General features: G+C 44.3%; 2 protein-coding genes across 3 annotated transcripts; both read right to left on the reverse strand.

Moving 5' to 3' along the window:
- Positions 1-2442: 2442 nt before the first annotated feature.
- Positions 2443-5022, reverse strand: phlda1 (pleckstrin homology-like domain, family A, member 1). Its single transcript, XM_028954832.1, has one exon. The coding sequence runs from the start codon at positions 4870-4872 to the stop codon at positions 4426-4428; it is 447 nt and encodes a 148-aa protein (XP_028810665.1). The 5' UTR covers positions 4873-5022; the 3' UTR covers positions 2443-4425.
- A 2854-nt stretch (positions 5023-7876) lies between these two features.
- On the reverse strand, positions 7877-18584 carry nap1l1 (nucleosome assembly protein 1-like 1). Of its 2 annotated transcripts, none has more exons than XM_028954976.1 (15): positions 17720-18584; positions 16669-16716; positions 15682-15770; positions 14631-14733; positions 13018-13159; positions 12483-12575; positions 12249-12377; positions 12022-12093; positions 11802-11941; positions 11585-11730; positions 11478-11497; positions 11264-11386; positions 11004-11036; positions 9696-9746; positions 7877-8158 (listed from the first exon to the last, which is right to left on the reverse strand). In XM_028954976.1, exons 1-15 carry the CDS (start codon positions 18280-18282, stop codon positions 8120-8122), a joined length of 1791 nt encoding a protein of 596 aa, XP_028810809.1. In that variant the 5' UTR covers positions 18283-18584; the 3' UTR covers positions 7877-8119. The 2 variants fall into 2 exon arrangements, with proteins under 2 accessions (XP_028810809.1, XP_028810810.1); XM_028954977.1 differs by having other exon boundaries at positions 12495-12575; positions 17720-18582.
- Positions 18585-18992: the final 408 nt, after the last annotated feature.

An 18992-nucleotide genomic window follows, 5' to 3' on the forward strand; every position in this document is an offset into this window, starting at 1 on the left:
CGTGTGGCCTCGTGTAGCTCGTGGGGCAGGTGAGGGTACTGCAAAAAATAACCTACACCGACAGTCCAATAATTATTACAAAAGGGAAGCGGGGACAAACGCACACGGCTGAGTCCTGTGAGCCCCAGCTATGTTATTCCTGCTGGGACCTTCGTATCCTCAGCATATTAAAATACTCACGGATTCGGGGAGTTTCTCGTCAGATCTCGAGGGGCAGTCTGAAGGGGCCAGTCGGCTGTATTTGCAAACTAATTATCTTCTGCGGGCTGAACTGGTGCAGTAGTTCAGGCACCAGGGTGGGCAGGAAGCGTGTCGTGCTGTTAAAACGTGCAGTCAGCCCTTTCTCAGGCGAGCCTGTTAATAATAAAGCCTTTTTTTGTGTGTGTCTCTGTGCGTGTCAACAAAATCCGTTCATCCATGTTTTTTTTTTCTATCAAAGAACCTTTTTTGTATTAAAAAAAAACTGTAGTGCTGCTTGAAATTCGCTGAGCACTGCACTTTCTCAGTATTCCGTTACCCCGTATCAGGCCACAGAAAGGCAGTGATAAGAGATGGGAAATAAATAACACACACGCACACAAACTCAAGGTTATCTTCAGTCTCCATTGTGCTGCTCAGGTGGCGGGCAGGATTCGCGGCTGTAGTAGCTGCTTTTCTCCTACTCCTACTCCTTCTCCTACGCAGGCTCTCAGAAGCAGAGAAAGGGGTCCACAGGCCATGTGGATATGTTGCTTCACAAGGTGATTCCCCTTAAACATGTGAAACTGGCACTGTGTAGATTTACACTGCATCAAAGGGGGCCAGTTTCTCACCAGGAAGCTCTGCATTTCTCTCGTAAGTAAAAAGGGAATTCACAGGGGTCTGAAGACCCCTACAAGATTAAAAGCATCTCACTCCAGACATTTGTTCATCTCATAAACTTACACATGTTCTACTTTTCCTGGCATTTGTATATGAAATGGTTGCACATAATTATTTTACTTCCCACCTTCACATATCTGTTTTGCACATGCACTATACCTTTTCCCTGCAGCTATTCACAAAACTCTTCAAAAACTGTAATGTGAGACATACAGTACAGGCCAAAAGTTTGGACACACCGTCTCATTTATTCATGTGTTTTCTTTATTTTCATGACCATTTACATTGGTAGATTCTGACTGAAGGCATCAGAACTATGAATGAACACATGTGGAGTTATGTACTTATTTTGTGTTTTTAGCGGTTGGTGTGAAGTGTGAATCACATGCATTATTCCAGTTATGAGGTGTGAATTTGTGAGGCAGAAGATGCATATTAGCTAGGCTTCAGGCTTCAAGATTCATGTCTAGATGCTTTACAAGGGTCCCATTTCTGAGGTGCCTTTAAATTAGGCCTGGAAATGCGTGTTTGAACTAGCTCATCAGGGGATATATTAATACATCCATTTGCCACACTCATTGGCATGGGCAACCATAAAAAAAAATACATGGCTATGGTGTATCAGTGTATTCTCTGTCACTAAGTACTGGGCTGCTTTGTGGGGCATCGCACTTACTACAGTTCAATGATATTAAAAAAAATCCAGGCATGTCGCACAGTTCCCTCTCTGGCCTTTGACATGTGACTCCTGCCTTCGTATTATAAAGTATGCTCCCGGTACAAAATGTACAAAGTTAATGCTCTGAATAAGGATGTCTGATAAATGCCGTAAATGTAAATTACAGTGGAGTCAGACATACATTGGTCAATAAATCAATTTTTCTTCCGTGCTTGCATACTGGGAAAAGGACAGTAGGCTCAGTAAATTGCCGGGTCGAACTGTAACTACTGCTCTATTGTGCATGGAAACATATTCTCTGAAAAGGGAGTCAGAAATTTAGCAAAACTCCATGCGTGCATGGTAATTACATCATTCAAGCTGTAACGTTGCCTGAGAATGCTGATCTTGTGCCTTCTTATTAAACCTAATTAAATCCAACAAGGAGGAGTGTTTTAATACAATGGGCATTGGTTAGACCATAATTACAGGAAGTGTGCTTCAAATGACCTTTAGGACTCTAAGATAGCATGTGATGTGGGTCAGTCTGCACCAGCAATCACGTGAATGACATTTCACACAGAAAAAATCAATTAAACATAGTAAGAGGCTAAAGGAAGGATGGTGTGTGTGTGTGTGTGTGTGTGTGTGCTGTGTGCAATTTGTTTGGTGGCCAAGGGATGACTCAGAGGGCTACATATATCCCCTGATGCATCCGGAGCGAGTTCGGAGGAATCCCAGTCATCTGCACCCTGGCAACCAGAGGGGCTCGTCTGTCAGCATGAGTTCATCATCTGCAAACTGCAGGCGCCAGGCCACCCGCTTCCAGTGACGCAACGTGCAGACCAGCATACAGTGCCACACACACACACACACACACACACTCAACACTGTCACCTCCGCACAGAAAAAAAACACACAGATTCGAGAAATAGACATTTTTATCAATGTAGTGACATGTGACCTGTAAATATGAAAAAGTAGTTGTAGACTGTGTTGCCATTCGATGACTTTATGTGCCAGAATTTTTTTTTAAATGACCTGTAAATTTCTTTTGCTGGTTTTCTGAAAAATGCATTTTCATTTGGTGTACTTTGGTTTCCTTTGCAGTTTTGTAAAATGGTGTCCTTTCTAATACCCTGAAATATAACTTAATGTTAATAAAAATGATCTTTTATGATACAATCTGAGGGTTAACAGGAACGTGACTAGAGTGTATGCTATGTGAAGAGCTACCCTCTGGGCCACTGCTCTCCCTCTGCCACGCTGACGCGCAGATGGCTCGCTGTCACCCACACGGCCGACCCGGGGCACCTACGTCCACCCCCCAGCCCCACCAGGCACGCGGGAATGCAGCCATCAGCGAGAGTTGGTCTCAGCGGCAGGCCCGGTCCTGAAACGCTACTCTCCCGACTGCTGCCACTTATAGATTCGGCGGAAGGGTAAGAAGTTGGGGGCAGAGACAGGGAGCGTTTATAGAAACAAACGGCAGGAGGAGATCGGAGCGGAACGGAGACAGGGATGACAGGAGGCGCTGGATTTTGGGGAAATGGAATGTATATTTCAGAAGAAACAAACAATACGGCTCTCACATTAATGGGAAGTAAGCAATTCCAAAGAAAAGGTCACAACTGTCACTCAGCAAGGCAGATGAACCATAAAGCGCAGCCAGTCTGACTCTGTCGCGGAAGTAAGGGGGTCACCTGGGTGACAACTGAAAAAAACAAACCCCAAATGTGTCTTCATTCTCACTTTCACACATAGAATCCCCTGTTGAAGCTAAATAAAAGGTATGTCTTTGGCGTAATTAAAGAACGAACATGAGGTGGTGGTGTAGCACATGCCGCAGGACAAGACAATCTTCATCATGTCCAGACACAAACAAAGACACACGGAGTCTCCCAGCATCCGCACAGTAAGCTACGTACAAGCACCCAAGGGAAAGAATATTCACGCAATAAATTAGAAAGGTATTTAAAACCCGTTCTCCTCGAAATGTCCGTAAAGCGAGCAGGGGGCTTGAGGACGGACGGTCCCCGCTCCACTCCGACCAACGAAATGTCCAGTTAAGCCCATGAGCACGTTAACACCAGATGAGAGGAGCATCTCGACCGCACACGCAGTCGTAGCGTAAATACTCCGATAACCAGATCTGGTCTCTGGACGTAGCCATAACCCAACCGAGATGAACGGTACTTAATCTTATTTTCCGTTTTTTTTTAATTGACTTGAACTAGGAGCGCTGTTTGAATGCACCGATGCCACTATGAAGTGGCAGCTCAGAAATACCCGATCGGATCAATCGATCAATGTGACATTTAAGTCTAGTTCAGACTACACGATTTCGGCAAAATCGGCGGTTGGCTGGCAATGTGATCGAAACACTACGTGAACCGTTATCCAGGCCGAATAGCTGGTCGAGCTCCAGCCAATCAGAGACCAGGGGTGACAGAAGGGGCGGTACCCACGACTCTCCTTATGTGTGCCAGACCATTTCTCGAATTTTATTTTTGTCATTATTATCATTATCGTCACGCAACCCACTCGCAGCGCTTGGTCCATTTTAAACTCCTGTGCCACTAGAGGGTCGCCTCATTGTCACAACGTCACTTGTTTTGGGGACCCCGATGACAACAGGGCAAACCGTCCAGCAACACAATAAAATTCATAATCATGTTATCACAATAACAATAATCATAATGAAACACAGACTTCTGTTCAGAGCAGAAGAACCCGCTTGCTTGCAGCGTGTGTGTGTGTGTGTGTGTGTGTGTGTGTGTGTGCTAATAGTGTAAAGCGAGCCCAACATCCAGCAACCTTCTCAAATGTCAAAAAGTCCTCGGACGGAATGTGAATCCAAGTCAGATTCCTTCTCCTCCTTGGTGTGATGGTGGGTCGATGGGTCGTCACGCCACGCTGGGAGAGTTCCTCAGCATCTTCTGTCCCGGCATCTGCACCACGAGCAGCTGCTGCTTCTGGCGCGTGGATTTGACGGCCAGGATGGCCTGCCGGTTCTTGTACTGCACCATCTGCAGCGTGATCTCGGCGTTCCAGCCCTCGTCCTGCGGGCACCTGAAGTCGATCTCCTTGCCCTCCGCCATCACCACGGTGAAGTAGACGTACTTGCCCTTGCGCTCCACGCAGTCCACCGTCTTCATGTTGGCGAAGTGCAGCTCCTTGGCGCGGCCGGGCTCGTGGTGCTGGTGGTGCGGGTGGTCGTGCTGCTTGGGCCGGTGGAGCAGCAGCCCGTCCTCGGTGAGCGCGCAGTGCTTCTTCTTCCACAGCTGCAGCAGGCCGTCGCTGCGCTTCTCCAGGAGCCCCTCTTTCAGCACCTTGCCCCCGCTCTCCAGCATGGTCGGCCGGCCGGTGGTACTTATCGAGACGAGGAGCGAGCGAGCGAGCGAGCGAGCGCGCGCGCGCGCGCACCGGGAGCGGGCGGTCGGCGAGCCGTGCGCGCGGCAGCGTGGCGCGCGCGAGTGAGACGCACAGCGGCGCCCGAGCCGCGTCTTCCTCAGCCCGCGCGCGCGGACCGCCCCCTGCCCCCCCCCTCCCCATCCGGAGACGTCCGGCGGACACGCGCGCTCGCGAAGACCCCCCCCCACACACACACACACACACAATCCGGTGACCGCCCCCTACCCCCCACCCAGGGACCGCCCCCGATCGGGAGACGTCCGGCGGACACGCGCGCTCGCGAAGACCCCCCCCCCCCACACACACACACACACACACACACACACACAATCTGGTGACCGCCCCCGATCCCCCCATCGGGAGACGTCCAGCGGACAAGCGCGCGCGCAGAACACCCCCATCCGGAGACGCCCCCCCCAGGGACCGCCCCCTACCCCCCATCCAGCGGACACGCGCGCTCCCCTGTCTGAGTTGGGACGCGTGGACACGTGGCCTTCCAGTGAAGCATATTTCAGCCCAATAATACAAATCACAACGCATTCAGAAATAAAGATTACGAGAAGCTGCTCTATTATATTGCACCACACAATAGGACACTCTTTGTAAAGCATAGTTTTTATTGTATTATATTTTTTATGCGTATTTATTGTGTGAAATGCGTTACATTTTAGATCCAACGTGGTCTCATTTACAGCCATCAGTACTCTTCCCTACAGAAGCCGGGGCAGCTCCTGCGTCACGGAACCCCGCTGGCCAGGAGGGGTCACCCACGTGCAGGGCAGGCGCCCCCATCAGGTCACCTCTTCTGGGGGGAAAAGTCCACGTGCTCTTTATCGGCCCTTTGGTTGGTGGGAATCTTGTGAATGGGGTTTCAGAGTAGGCTTTAGCTAGTACGTGATAAATATGCACTTTATAGTGTACATGCCCTAGAAAACACAGGGAATTCAGGTGTAGAGGGAAAAAACGTACACATTTTTACAAAAGTATTTCCACGACTTTATGACAAGTTCTCTGGAGTTTCTGGGCAAGTTTGAAAAGAAAATAAAAAAAAAATAAAAAAAAAAGTTAAAACTTTCTTGCAGTCTTTCTGGTACTATGTACTTCATTTTACATTCGTGTCAGATTTCAATTACTAGTCCATAACTTTACATGTTTATCACGTATTACCAAAACTTAAAGACCTAGAAAAATTGTAATTCCATGACTTTTCCAGATTTTGTAATGACAGTTAATAACTCATTTTTAACTTTATCTTACTTCCCTGGAACCCTCTGGCATTTACTGCCCTCTTGTGCAGAAATAAAGAATAACAATCCCAGTTTTGTTATAATAAATATATAAATAAAAGCCATTGAACTATTTGGGCAGAAACATTCGTTTGAGTGTTGGCCGTTGCTATGGTCTCCTCCCATTTTAAACTTAAGGTGCTGGATGCGACTCAAAAGAAAACCCATTTCTTATGCAAGTTGGCCTTGGTGTAGCTTTGCCTGAAATCACTGTAGCATTAAAGAGTTGCAGCAAGGACGGGACAAAGCCACGAGTCACGTTTAACCAATTTATTTCTTGAATATACATACACGTACAGTTATTGAGTACATTAGTATTTTGTAGCATGGCATTTTTGCTTTGACAACAGCTGTTCTAAAGGATCCACACAGAATCCCAGTCAGTATACCAAAGTGAAATATTCTTCCCACACCCAGTCCATGCTGAACCAGAGCTCTACGGTGGCAGGATGAATCATTTAAATGGAGGAAAAAAAAAAAAAAAAATCCCACACATATACTCACACTCTTAACAGCTGGTCAGAAAACTGGTGCCTGTTTTGGAGTTTCCCTGTAACAGTATTGCTCTTGCTCTCGAGTACAATCCTGCTGGGTTGAGCTACAAAAGGAAACAAATAAAGTAGTTGACCGTCTTCTAGCTGCTTTCACACTCACACGCTGATGCACAGGGGAAAAAAAAAAAAAAAAAAAAAAAACTCCCTTTCACAGTGATGGGCCGAGTGCTCGGGTGCCAGTTTGGGATCTGAAGGCCCAGCAGAGCACATCTTGCTCAGGGATGAGCTGCAGAGCGGTTTGAATTTTTTCCCAATGCTGTAAATGATTCAAACGTTTCCCTCAACAGGCCATTACCTTCCACTGATGCCACCGCGGCACTCCCTAAAATGATTTCTCGAGAGCAAAAAACCTTCAGAGAACGAACCATAGCCAACTAGTGCCAAAGTGGGTAGTTTAAATTTTAAGCGCTTGATTTCAAAGAGCAGGGCAAAGATTTAAAAAGAAAAAAAAAAGTTAAATAAAAACCTACCCTGATGGTATAACTTATCGCTGACGTCACTGGAACATGTCAAAAGTAGTACAAAGTGCTATAGAAAAAGAGTCATGCAACTGTGTGCCCAAGAGCCTGGAACAGGGAACACTCAACCGATAAGGACAGGCTGGGTAACCAGCCCCCTATAGAAATACGTAATTTCAAGGAATGTTGCGGGAGTCAATTGTTCCCAAATTAGGCTGAACTGGAATAAGTCAGACTTGTTAAGACTCCTCAGTAAACATGATATATATAGATTTTTTAAGGGAGTGGGGTCCAATGTGTGTGATGGAATGTTTGAACTTCATAGACTTCTGGACATGGTGCAGGTCCTTGGTTTTACATGTGACTCAGTCACAGAGTGCTACGGTCAGGAGATCAGCTTTGGTTGCTTAGTCAGGGGAAAGAAATAGGTTGGAACGTTCAACAACGTCGTGTTTTTTTTTCCTGCTTCCATTGCCTCAAAAGCGCTCGTCCCACAGCTGTTGTCCAATAGCAATACAACAAAAGACTTCACAAGAACCCAATCTAGTTTAGCAGTGACGAAACAAGTTTCATGCTTTGAGGGATTTTCTGCATTCTATTCATACAGAAAAATGAACCAGGAGAAGGAAGAGGGAGAAAGAAAAAAAAAAAAAAAAAAAAAAAAAAAAAACCTGGAAAAATGTCTAGTAAAATACTATGCGTATCGAACCACGGCTCCCATTATATTATTGAGGTTTTCTTGTAACAAAAATCTTAAATTCTTTTTTTTTTGTGAATAAGTTCTACCAAGAAAAATACAAAACAGTATAAGGCGTTTAAGTAACTAAGTTTTGTTTGAGAAGCTGTTACAGTGCAGTTGATCCTCAAGGCCACAGGAGGGCGCTGGTATCACTGCTGTTTGCATTCTGCTGGGGGGTTGGCGTCCTTCTGTAGGGAAAAATAAAAAAGCAGCCATAGTTACGCATAGTGACTCGAGTACACAGTACAAAAGGATTCCACACAGGTACAAAAATACGATACACTCAAATGCATCAGTTGCCCAACAATGTCATTTTCTAGAAAACGCTGGTGGAATCCTTACATTTAACAAGAAACACACCACACACACACACACACACACACACACACACACACACCAAATCCAGATGCACAGCACTGGGTTCGGTCTCTTTTAGACACCTAGCAGTACAGCAAGGCTCATGGGGAAATGCTTTAAGTAGACAGAATCTACATCAACCACCGCACATATGACCATGATTGTTGATACACTGGACACATGAAGGCATGAACCAGCTCTTCTTGGTGAAATGAGTGAAGCTTGCGAAGTACCACCATTTAAAAAATAAATAAATAAATAAAATACAGGGACAGAAAGGACATTTGCATGTGTGATCCCAACGAGTCAATCCATTTATAATTTTTTTTTTGCTATGGACCATCTGTAGCATTTAAACAGGAAAATCTCCACTCATTAAATCAGATTCGACCAATAGGACAAAATCACAAACAGCACACAGGGATGGCACACCAAGTGACTGATGGCATCAGACAAGTACAAGCACACACAGGCTCTTTTCCCCTCCAACCGAAATTCAGGTTGGCACTGAAAAGATTCCACTATGACAAAACTGGGGAACTGAGTCAAGTGAAAAGGCGGCGGGGGTGGCGAAAATGTTCAGCTAGCTTTCAACATACAGGAAAAATACAAAATGCTAATGCAGCACTAACTATAGAAAGGGAGGTAAACTAAAGAGAGGGGGAAAGAGGAAAAATAAATAAACAAACAAACCCCACTATGTTAGTTGTAAGTGCAGCTGGAGGGTGAAGGTGGGGTTATGGGACAATGCGCAGGGCGAAAAAAGGATAAATAATAATAAAAAAGGGGGACAGAGGGGTGCATTAAGCCAACAAGTCACAAGCCGTACCTACCAGGATAGATAGGGTTATTTCTACAGACATCATTTACACCTAGTGAGAAAAATTTAGAAAGGAGCTGACACAAGTGTCAAAGTAACTGGATATGAGAACATTAATTAAAATAAATAAATAAATAAATAAAAATAACGATTAACTAATAAATTAAAAAGGAAAAAAAATTCTAAAAATCACAGTTTAAGTGTGAGGCTAAAGATGTCAGCGAGTACGCATGCCACCAGTCTTCAAAAAGGTTTTAGAATTACACTATTTTACTAGTGTCTGTTGGCTGAATGACATGCAGTTTTAAAAAGGGCAAAGATGGAGAAAAAAAAAAAAAAAAAAAAAAAAAAAAAAAAAAAGCAAAAGCAAAAAAAATGCCTAATAGCATTGTTCTGAAAGGGGAAATATATCATATACAGCAATCAGAACATATAGATATAAAAGTCCTGAGGTTAAGACTGGGCAACAATACTGAGCAATATTTTAAAAGGACCACAGCAGATGGCCAGAAGCGTTCACGAATCATTGTTAAAAAAATGCTGCCCACCTTGGGGTCATAGTCTGGGTCATTTTCCTCGTCAGCCTCTTCCTCGCCTTCCTGCGTTTAAACAAAAAAAATTTATATTATATAAAAAATATACACACACACACACACACTTAATGTCTTTAGTCTCCTGGACACTATATAAAATCTAATGACAGGGAACTGGATATATGGAATGAAAGTCTGACGTCATGCAGTAACACTGCTAATAATTGTACCAACATTCAGCATAGAACTACTGATGAAAAGATTTATTAGCTCTTTCACAGTGGAAGACCTAATGCAGCGACAGCTGCTGCTTATCAGCCAAGCATCCGCACTGACCGAAAAATGGCCTTTCACATCTGGCGAGCTACCCGCTGCCATTCCTACGTACAACCTCCGTCTATTAATCCGGAAACGGAGGTAAGTAAACAGGGAGGAATTACATGGCAAACTAACGAGCAGCACCCGGAAAGAGATGTGGAATAAGTCTCAGCAGTACAAATTAACTGTGCAATATATTTGACTTAAGAATGTCAAATCCGATATTTACATTTACAGCATTTATCAGACGCCCTTATCCAGAGCGACGTACAATCAGTAGTTACAGGGACAGTCTCCCTGGAGCAACTTAAGGTTAAGTGTCTTGCTCAGGGACACAATGGAAGTAAGTGAGATTTGACCTGGGTCTTCTGGTTCACAGGCGAGCGTATTAACCACTAGGCTACTACCACCCTACACTGGTATACCACCCGATATACCAGCGCTGTCCTATCCCAGCGTGCCATGGAATGTTTAGATTCAGGCCGCACACACAAAAACACTTATTCTATTTATTTTATACGACCATGCAAAATCTGTACCAGAGGAATTTCACTAGGCAGACCACGTTCAGAATAAACTCAACTCACCCTTGAGCATAATATGCAACAAAGACGATTTTATACAAATTAGTGCGGTTTGTGATGAGTATAAATTAAAATAGAACATATATTGCACAGTTGATTTGTACTGCTGACACTTATTCCACATCTCTTTCTGGGTGTCTTTAGTTTGCCCTGTAATTCCTCCCTGTTTACTTACCTCCGTTTCTGTACTGATGTAGGAATTGGGTGGGAAGCTCACCTGATGTGGAAATATTGAATAAATCTCATCAGTGGTCCTATGCTGAATGCTGGTAGAATTATTAGCAGTGTTACTGCAAGCATAAGCCAGTGTTATGTTATTTCAGATTTCATTCCATATATTCAGTTCCCTGTTTGGCTTTCCATTTATTTATTTACATATATATATATATATATAAATTAAGAAAGAAAAAAAAAATCTTACCTCATCATCTGCCTCCTCACCTTCCTCATCGTACTAGAAGGGAAGAAAGTTTACATTAACATAACATCCAAGCATAGACTGATACAAAAATCATGCAAAAGCATGTAGACAATTATTTTGGGGAATGGCTTTAGCAGTATTAATGCAGGACCCTACTATAAACCAGTCTGTAAAAGCACAGTAAATGGACTGTCTTTTTAAAAGCTGGAAAATTTATGTAAGATTTGTCCACGAAGTTAAAGCACTTGTGTGGCACTCACATCGTCGTCATCGTCCTCTATGGCCTCTCCTGTAAAGTAGAGCACAGCCCGGGGAACGATGCGCTCGCGGATGAAGTGACCGATCTCAAAGTCAGCGGCCAACACTGCCTCAGAATCCTCATCCTTGCACACAGGACAAAAATTACATTTGTCTCAAGCACTAAATACCACATGAAGCAGAAATATTCTGTGAAATCTTAAAAATCTAACTTACCAGTTCTCCATTCTCTGGCACTGTGGGTACAAGAAGTCAAATGGTGAGAAAGAAAGGAAAGGAAAGAGGGGGGAAAAAGCAAATTATTGCCTTAAAGCTCCAGTTACCTTCAGGAGGGGCGAAGAAGTTGAAAAAGGAGTCATTGGGGACCGTTTTGGTGACAGTCCGTACTGTTCCACGGCCCTTGTGCTTCTGTTTCTTCTTGATTGTTTTCAATGTGACATTTTTGCCCTTCGTCCAGTCAATCTGACAACTACACGACATCCAAATCCAGTTAGATTATGAGACCAGATAGCAATTAACAAAATTAAATACATTAATTACCCGGTGCAGCCCATGATCTCGGGTCCATCAAAGGAAAAGGGGTCCGACTCATCTGGTTCTGAGCGCATCTTATAGGTTTTTGTCAACAATGTGTTTGTGAAGAACTCATTTGGCTCAAAGAAAAACTCTAAAGTGAAGCTCTGTGTGAAGAAAAGACAGCATTTCACCTTCTACTTCAACTTTTCAGAATATATAAAGCTAAACGTGCAATTTGATTTACCATTGGCTGACCAGCATCTGAAAATTTCACTTTAATGTCCTGTAAATGTTTAAGGATGGGCTCATCGTGCTCCTGGAAAAACAAGCATTAACTGGGTATTAAAATGGTTTAATTTTATGCCAAAAATCCTACCACTAGGTGTCAGCAGACATTCCTGAAAGCTGCGTTCAACATTTAAATACCGGCAGCATGACCTACTTTCAACACCATCCCTGCAGCGTCCCTACCTGCAACATGTCGCTGAGCAGATCCACGTTTTTAAAAACGGTCAGCCAGAACTCGGGGATTCCTTTAGGGTCCTCCTTCTCTTCGTCTTTCTTCTCCTCCTCCACTTTGGCCTTTTCCTTCATTTCTTCCTGTTGTCAGACCATAATAGCTCTCAACACAAGAAAACAGGGAGGCAGTGCATGCATCACGCTCGTCTTCACATGAGAAGCATGCAGGTATGGAGTCACCGGTACCTGCTTACTTACGGTCAGCTCTTCCTCTTCATCCGCTTTCCATTCACACTCGTCATCTGCGGGCTCATAGCTGCCCTTCACAATGTCGCTACGCTGCAAAACGCATCCACAGACAGCATTTATAGTTTACATGGAGGCTGACGACAACTTCACATCTATACGTTTCATAGGGCAGCAAATGTGCAAAGTCAGTTTCTGCCCACAAAAGGTGAAGAAAGCAGCAGCAGTAGTCAATGGCCGAATCTCGTAGCGCAAAGACCTGGGGTGGGGGAGAGGATCTCTGCAGCAGCCACCCAACCGGAGGCTGGGCTGATACAGAGCAAGGGAGCCTGCCAGGGTGGTGTATTATTTCAGCAAGGCAGCAATTTGGCAAGAACACAACCGTCCTAGACCAAGCGCCTCCTCCCAACTGCCGCCACCACGTTACAGGGCGCAAAGTGCAGCTTTGGGGAATCGGAGGATCAGTGCAGGAACGAAACCTTCCTCTTTAAACAATATGGATTGCGGACAGACAAAAAAATCAAGACTTGCTCACCTTATCGAACAGCGGCTGGTACATGGCAGCGTACTTCCTCTCCAGTTCGTGCACCTCTTCGTAGAATTTAGCCTCAATGTGTGCACACTTCACCTGGAGGTTTTTCAGGGCATTTACGCGCCTCTTGACAATTTTTGGTAAACTGGAGGGGGGGGGATTAATTCGAAAAAAAAAAAAATGACAACCGTAAGCAGAAATGCCCCTGAAATCTCCACCAGTTACACAGAAGGTACAAGACAGGAAAGGCTCGTTGTGATTTTAGAACCAGAAAGTCCTACACCTCACACTAGTGCTAGTTTACCTTGAAAATAGGAACCAGTTCCTTGAAATGACAGATCACATGCACATGCTGCCCAGACTCCAGTACAGGCTGAAATGTAAACAGCCCGGCGCCATGCCCACAGATGGATGCTTTACAGTACAATGGGCATAACAGAGCCAATAAGATCAGTAGCTGAAAAAGCACACAAATTCTACAGCTTTCACCAATGTTGGGTTTGGAAAGCAGGACCTTGGATCTTCAGGCTGGAGAAACCCAGCAAAACAAAACAGGTCTTCATAAAATGGTAGTCTTACATGTGAGGGACAAACCCATAGTTTGACAGAGTAGCAGAATCTGGGCAGACTAGAAGACTGCTTAGCACAACAGTAAAAAACATTTAAATATTATAATCCAGAAAAGATGAATGAACCAAAAACCATTTCCTTCAAATCTGCGTGAGACAAACAAGAGCGTCCCAGTTTGCCAAGGTAAGCTGGCACAACCGCTTCCCTTCCGCTGTAAGCTGCTTATGATCGAGCGCCACACTCCCTCACTAGGTCATCAGCTCACTCTCACTCGGAGAATGAACCACGAATTTACATCCTCTGCTGAACATAAACCACTCACCTCTCTTCCTGCTTCTCAAGGATCAAGAGAAAAACTGACCAATAACTTCTTCAAAGTGGCAATAAAATACTGTATTTATGGACAGTTCATAGATATTAGGTCGATTTCATAGTGAACCAATCCACTAGGCATGCACATGACTTTCTTGATGAAAGTACCAAGCCCCAGTAAATGGTGGAGGAGGGGGGAAAAACAACTTTCCCCAACTTTTCAATTGTGCAGTATGTTAAAAATTGAATGTACCCACATACCTCACTCTCTACTGAAAAGACAGTCTGGGTGCTGCAGTTCTGATGGAGTCAGAGCACTGGGATGCCAGAAACAGAATTTATTATCTTTACCCTTTCCACCCCATAGTAGTTGGCACACTCCCCACTGCCAGTTTGGGTGCAGGGCAATCAGGAAAATGACCCCATAAGTCTCTTTAAATGGCCATGAACCAGCTGATGGGTCACAGATGCATTCAAAACAAAAGCTGCATCAGGAAACATTTACTATTGGGTACGTGGGGGTGGGCTGCGGTGCAAAGACCATATAACTGCTGCCAAGAATATTTTATGGGGACTTGCCAGTTTATATGCTATGATTAACTGTGTGAAGACTAGCAATTGCCTGAAAAGCAGGCATGTTTGAGGTTTGGACAAAACCAACTGTAACTCACGATTGTTCATAACTTAGTTTGGTATTATGAAAAGTTATTGTACCAAGACGGTCATGCACTCACCTTTCCATGTAGCCTGATGGTGAGCCCACCAGTCCGTCCAGCCTCTCCTGCAGGGCAGCCAAGACCTGTGGGTTCTGCATCATCTGCACAGTGAGCTGACGAGCTGAGGAGAAAGACAGACCACATCAATCAAATATGGAGCTTTCCAACTAGGGCACCTAACAGCAGGGAGGGGAGGGAGGAGGAGAAAAAAAAAAAAAAAAAAAAAAAAAAAGCAACTGGGACACCTAGCAAGCCATCGCTGGCTCTCCACACGTTCCCACCACCAAGCAACTAAATGCTCACAGCACAAACCAACGAGTCAGTGGCTCAGCAGGCGCAGGCACACCGCGAAAGGTCAGAGCAGCAGGGGACGCTTTAAAGATGAGATCAAGCAGACAGCACTGAAAATATTTACTTGTAAGTTTGATTGGTAGGGATGTAAAGACGTGAATCAGCTATAAAATATTTAAAATATTACAGTCAGGCCCACACGTTTATTTATTTATTTTTTTAACTTTTGCTATAGAATGCAAGCTGAGTTGCAGATCTCCTAAAATGGAATTTATATTTTGCAGAATTTATATAAAAGGGACAAGTGCATTTACATTTACAGCATTTATCAGACGCCCTTATCCATAGCAACTTACAATCAGTAGTTACAGGGACAGCCCCCCCGGAACAACTTAAGTGTCTTGCTCAGGGACACAATGGTAGTAAGCGGGATTTGAACCTGGGTCTTCTGGTTCAGAAGAGTGTATTTCCCACTAGGCTACTACCACCCTTAGTGTAGCTCATTCTGTTAAAAGCCTAAATTTTGGTACAGAATGAGAACTGTGAATTGATCACAAACAAATGGATTGATATCAACTTCCAAACCTAAGAGACCTATGACATACAAGCGTAAACTTCCTTTGATACCAAATCAGCTCAAATACTATGACCAGTCTCAGGAGCCTTAGACTCCATACTACTGTAGCTGGAAGAAACACAGGACAGGAGTCCTGATAAACCATGATGTGACTGAGCAAAGGCATAATTAAAAGTTGAAAATGTATTAAAGAAAAACTACCTTTGCTGTTGACATCCTCTCCAGTCTCTTCTTCCTCCACTTCTTCCACGTCTTCCATATCTGCTGGGTCCATCTCAGCCTGGTCTTTGCTACAGATCGATCGATAAATAAACACACACGCATAAACGATGAGCCAATTCACAAAGTAAGACTGCACTAAAATCTTCAAAATCACTAATGCCCAGGCAAATCAATGGGTAAAACTGCCCAGTCACATTTGATGCCAAAAGGCAATGGGAATCCCAAAGCCAGGAAGATCAGGAGCGACCGCCCTTTTGGACCGAAGTCCAAATAATTCTTCTTTAACATGCAGTAGCAGCCTAGCTCTGGATGGCACAAAAGCAGCTAGGAAAATTCAACAGTGAATCCAAAGTGGTGCCTAACAAAAACTCCCCGCACCCAACTGTTGGGCAGAGGGGTCTTCATCTTCACCATCCCTGTTGACTGGAGATAAAGCATATGCTTAAAGTGACTCCCAAAAAAGCGATCAGTGTATCTGGTTGCTGAAACTGAACAAGAACTTAATCAAACAATTCAAAAAAAGGTTCTGAATATATTATTCTGGAAATTCTCAAATAGGTATTTATTTAGTCATTGTCTATAATATGAATTTACATTATCTTGATAGCTCAAAAAAAAACATTTGGTTTGTTTAAATCAAACCACAGAAAAGCCTGATCCCCTGATTAACTAGAATGAACAAAACATCCCTATACAGGTGAACTATATAGCCGGTGCCAGGGTGACAGCGATTGCTGCATTTTTGACTGGCAGAATTGAAAAGCAGTGCTTCATTATAAACACACAGAGCAAGTGAGATCATGAGATTCAGTATGCCTGGCACTCAGGAAAAGGCCCTGGGTGAACACAGGATCCCGTAATCAAACCAGGATCGGATTGCTGGCTCTAAAAGGAACGGAATCGGTGACGATCCAATAGTATGTCTGGGTAACAATGCAGATCCACCAGATCTTATGACGCACTTACTTGTCAATGTCTGCCATGCTGGTTTTTTGTAGTAGTCTTGTTTGTTTCCTGTGAAAAAAGGAGAGACTTTAAACATTGGTCACACACTCTTTCTAGAAAAGGTAGTCACAAGGGATTATAAATGATGAATGATATGTAGGTCAACAGCTTCACAGAAGATGCAGCATACAGCAATGGCCGCTAAGTCGGGAGGCCCGTGACGAGCCAAAGGACAGCTTGTTTTGTCAGACTTGCTCACTGCAAAGCCGCAGAGAATCCAAATCTGACCGGAGTGCTTTATGAATGGGCAGCGGCAGAGGTTGGGAGAAAATGCGCTGCTGCAACTCATGCCACCGAAGTTGAATTATCAGAAATCTTCAGGATTCAACAGGGTTTATAAAACCTGCTACTCCTACCAGTCTGTCAGACTTGAGAAAGCCCTCTAGAATGGAAGGGCCAAGGATCCAAAATAAGTCCAGTTGCCATTGAAATAACCATGACCTGGATGACTGAACCTTCACAGACAGCAATGCCTCCATCTTACAGGAAGTGCTGACACACTCCAGCCACACAATGGTCTAGCATTGTCTTGTATTAGGAGGAACCCAGGGCCAACCGTACCAGCATATGGTCTCACAAGGGGTCTGAGGATCTCATCTTGGTACCTAAGGTCAGTCAGGCTACCTCTGCTAAGCACAAGGAGGGCTGTTCTGATTGAGCGGTGCAGTTCCCATTTTAATACAAAACTACTAATAACACAGATTAGACCCCAAATTAGAAAATCTGCAGTTCAAATGAATGTCCAGTTCAGTGCCACAAGCTCATTGCTGCCCCACCTCTCCTCAAAAGCCTGGACATTTCTGGTTGCCAGGCACACAAAAGCAGGGACAAAAGCAGCCAAACACTGCCATTGTTGGGGACATGTCATCATAGAATCAGTAGTTAAGAGTAGAGTAGTGCATGACTGCAAGTCTGCCACAAAATCGGTTGAAATTGGATAGGGCGAAACGGAACATCTTAATGGAATCGCAACATGATTTGGAACCTCCAACACTGCTCCATCGGTTAATACCAGGGTTGCTGCAGGACACCTGAGAAACATGCTGGAGGCCGGAGCGCTGGAGACTCCATGGGGCGTTGAAGCAGGCAGAAGAGATGTAGCTGCCGCAACAGGCGCAGTGGGAAGAACCGGCAAATGAAACGAAACTGGCAGAGCATGGGCAAAAGATGCAAAGGATAAGCGTGGATTTCTAAACTCCAGGTAAGGTGACGCTGGACACTGGGACGCTGACAATATAAGTTTGCCAAAGACATTTTTCTCAGCCCTACAATGGGGAGGGAAAACATCACGAGGGTATGGCCACAGCACACGCACCTCCTCAAAGACGACCGCTTCCTCACAACACTAGAACAAATACTAAGGGCACTGCCCCCCCAAAGGGTCACATTCCATCTATGTGCAGCAGTAAGGGTTTTGAAATTAATCAGGAGTTGATGAATCGCGATGCAGACATGGCGGTGTAGAACATAACGGACCATAAATGAGGTTATTTGGAGATTTGCTGGGGGTGGCATAAAACAGGTAGTTAAAGTAGGTAGTTGTGCGATCGGAGTATAGGAGAACAGCCTGTACATACACAGACGTTAGAAATGAATGCTCTGAACCATTTGTGTTTTTGCCATGTTAGTTGAGATGGCAAGACATTTGACACAATCCAAATGTACAGGCGACCAAATGTTAGTGCTGGACACCCAAAAAGTGCCGACAGTCTGCACTCCTGATGCCACAAACACCAGAAAAACGCCGGTTCAGACATCCGCGGGAACTAGGCCTTAACACTCATCTCACTGCCTTGTATGACAGCATGACAATGCGAAGTAGAAAAATTTACGTGACCCATTGTGATATCGAATCACTGACATGATAATTATAATCAAATTGTGAGTCCAGTGACTGTTCATACCTTTATTCTGTACAACTTAACCATGAACGGTGTCATGAAAAAAAAAAAAAAACAAAGCCACACATTTATAAAAAAAAATGTGATAAAACAGATAAAATGGTACCTGTTGTAAAACGTGGATTTGCATATAATTTGCTGCCCACTGCACGTTTTTCGTGACGGGGCGGGACATTATTGTTTGGACCTTAGTCAAGCAATAGATTGCACCGCCTTAATATTCAATTACTATTCAACTCCTCTATATGGGGCGCGCTAATTTCACAGAGCCAACCCAAAATCAGGAGATGAAGTCCACGTACCTGCCCCCCCCCGCTGAAACAATGGATTTTAACCAAGAATACTGGACTTATTGTGTCGATATGACCATTATTATGGTCCCAG

The sequence above is a fragment of the Denticeps clupeoides genome, chromosome 15, assembly GCF_900700375.1.
Source record: "Denticeps clupeoides chromosome 15, fDenClu1.1, whole genome shotgun sequence".
Classification (NCBI taxonomy): domain Eukaryota; kingdom Metazoa; phylum Chordata; class Actinopteri; order Clupeiformes; family Denticipitidae; genus Denticeps; species Denticeps clupeoides.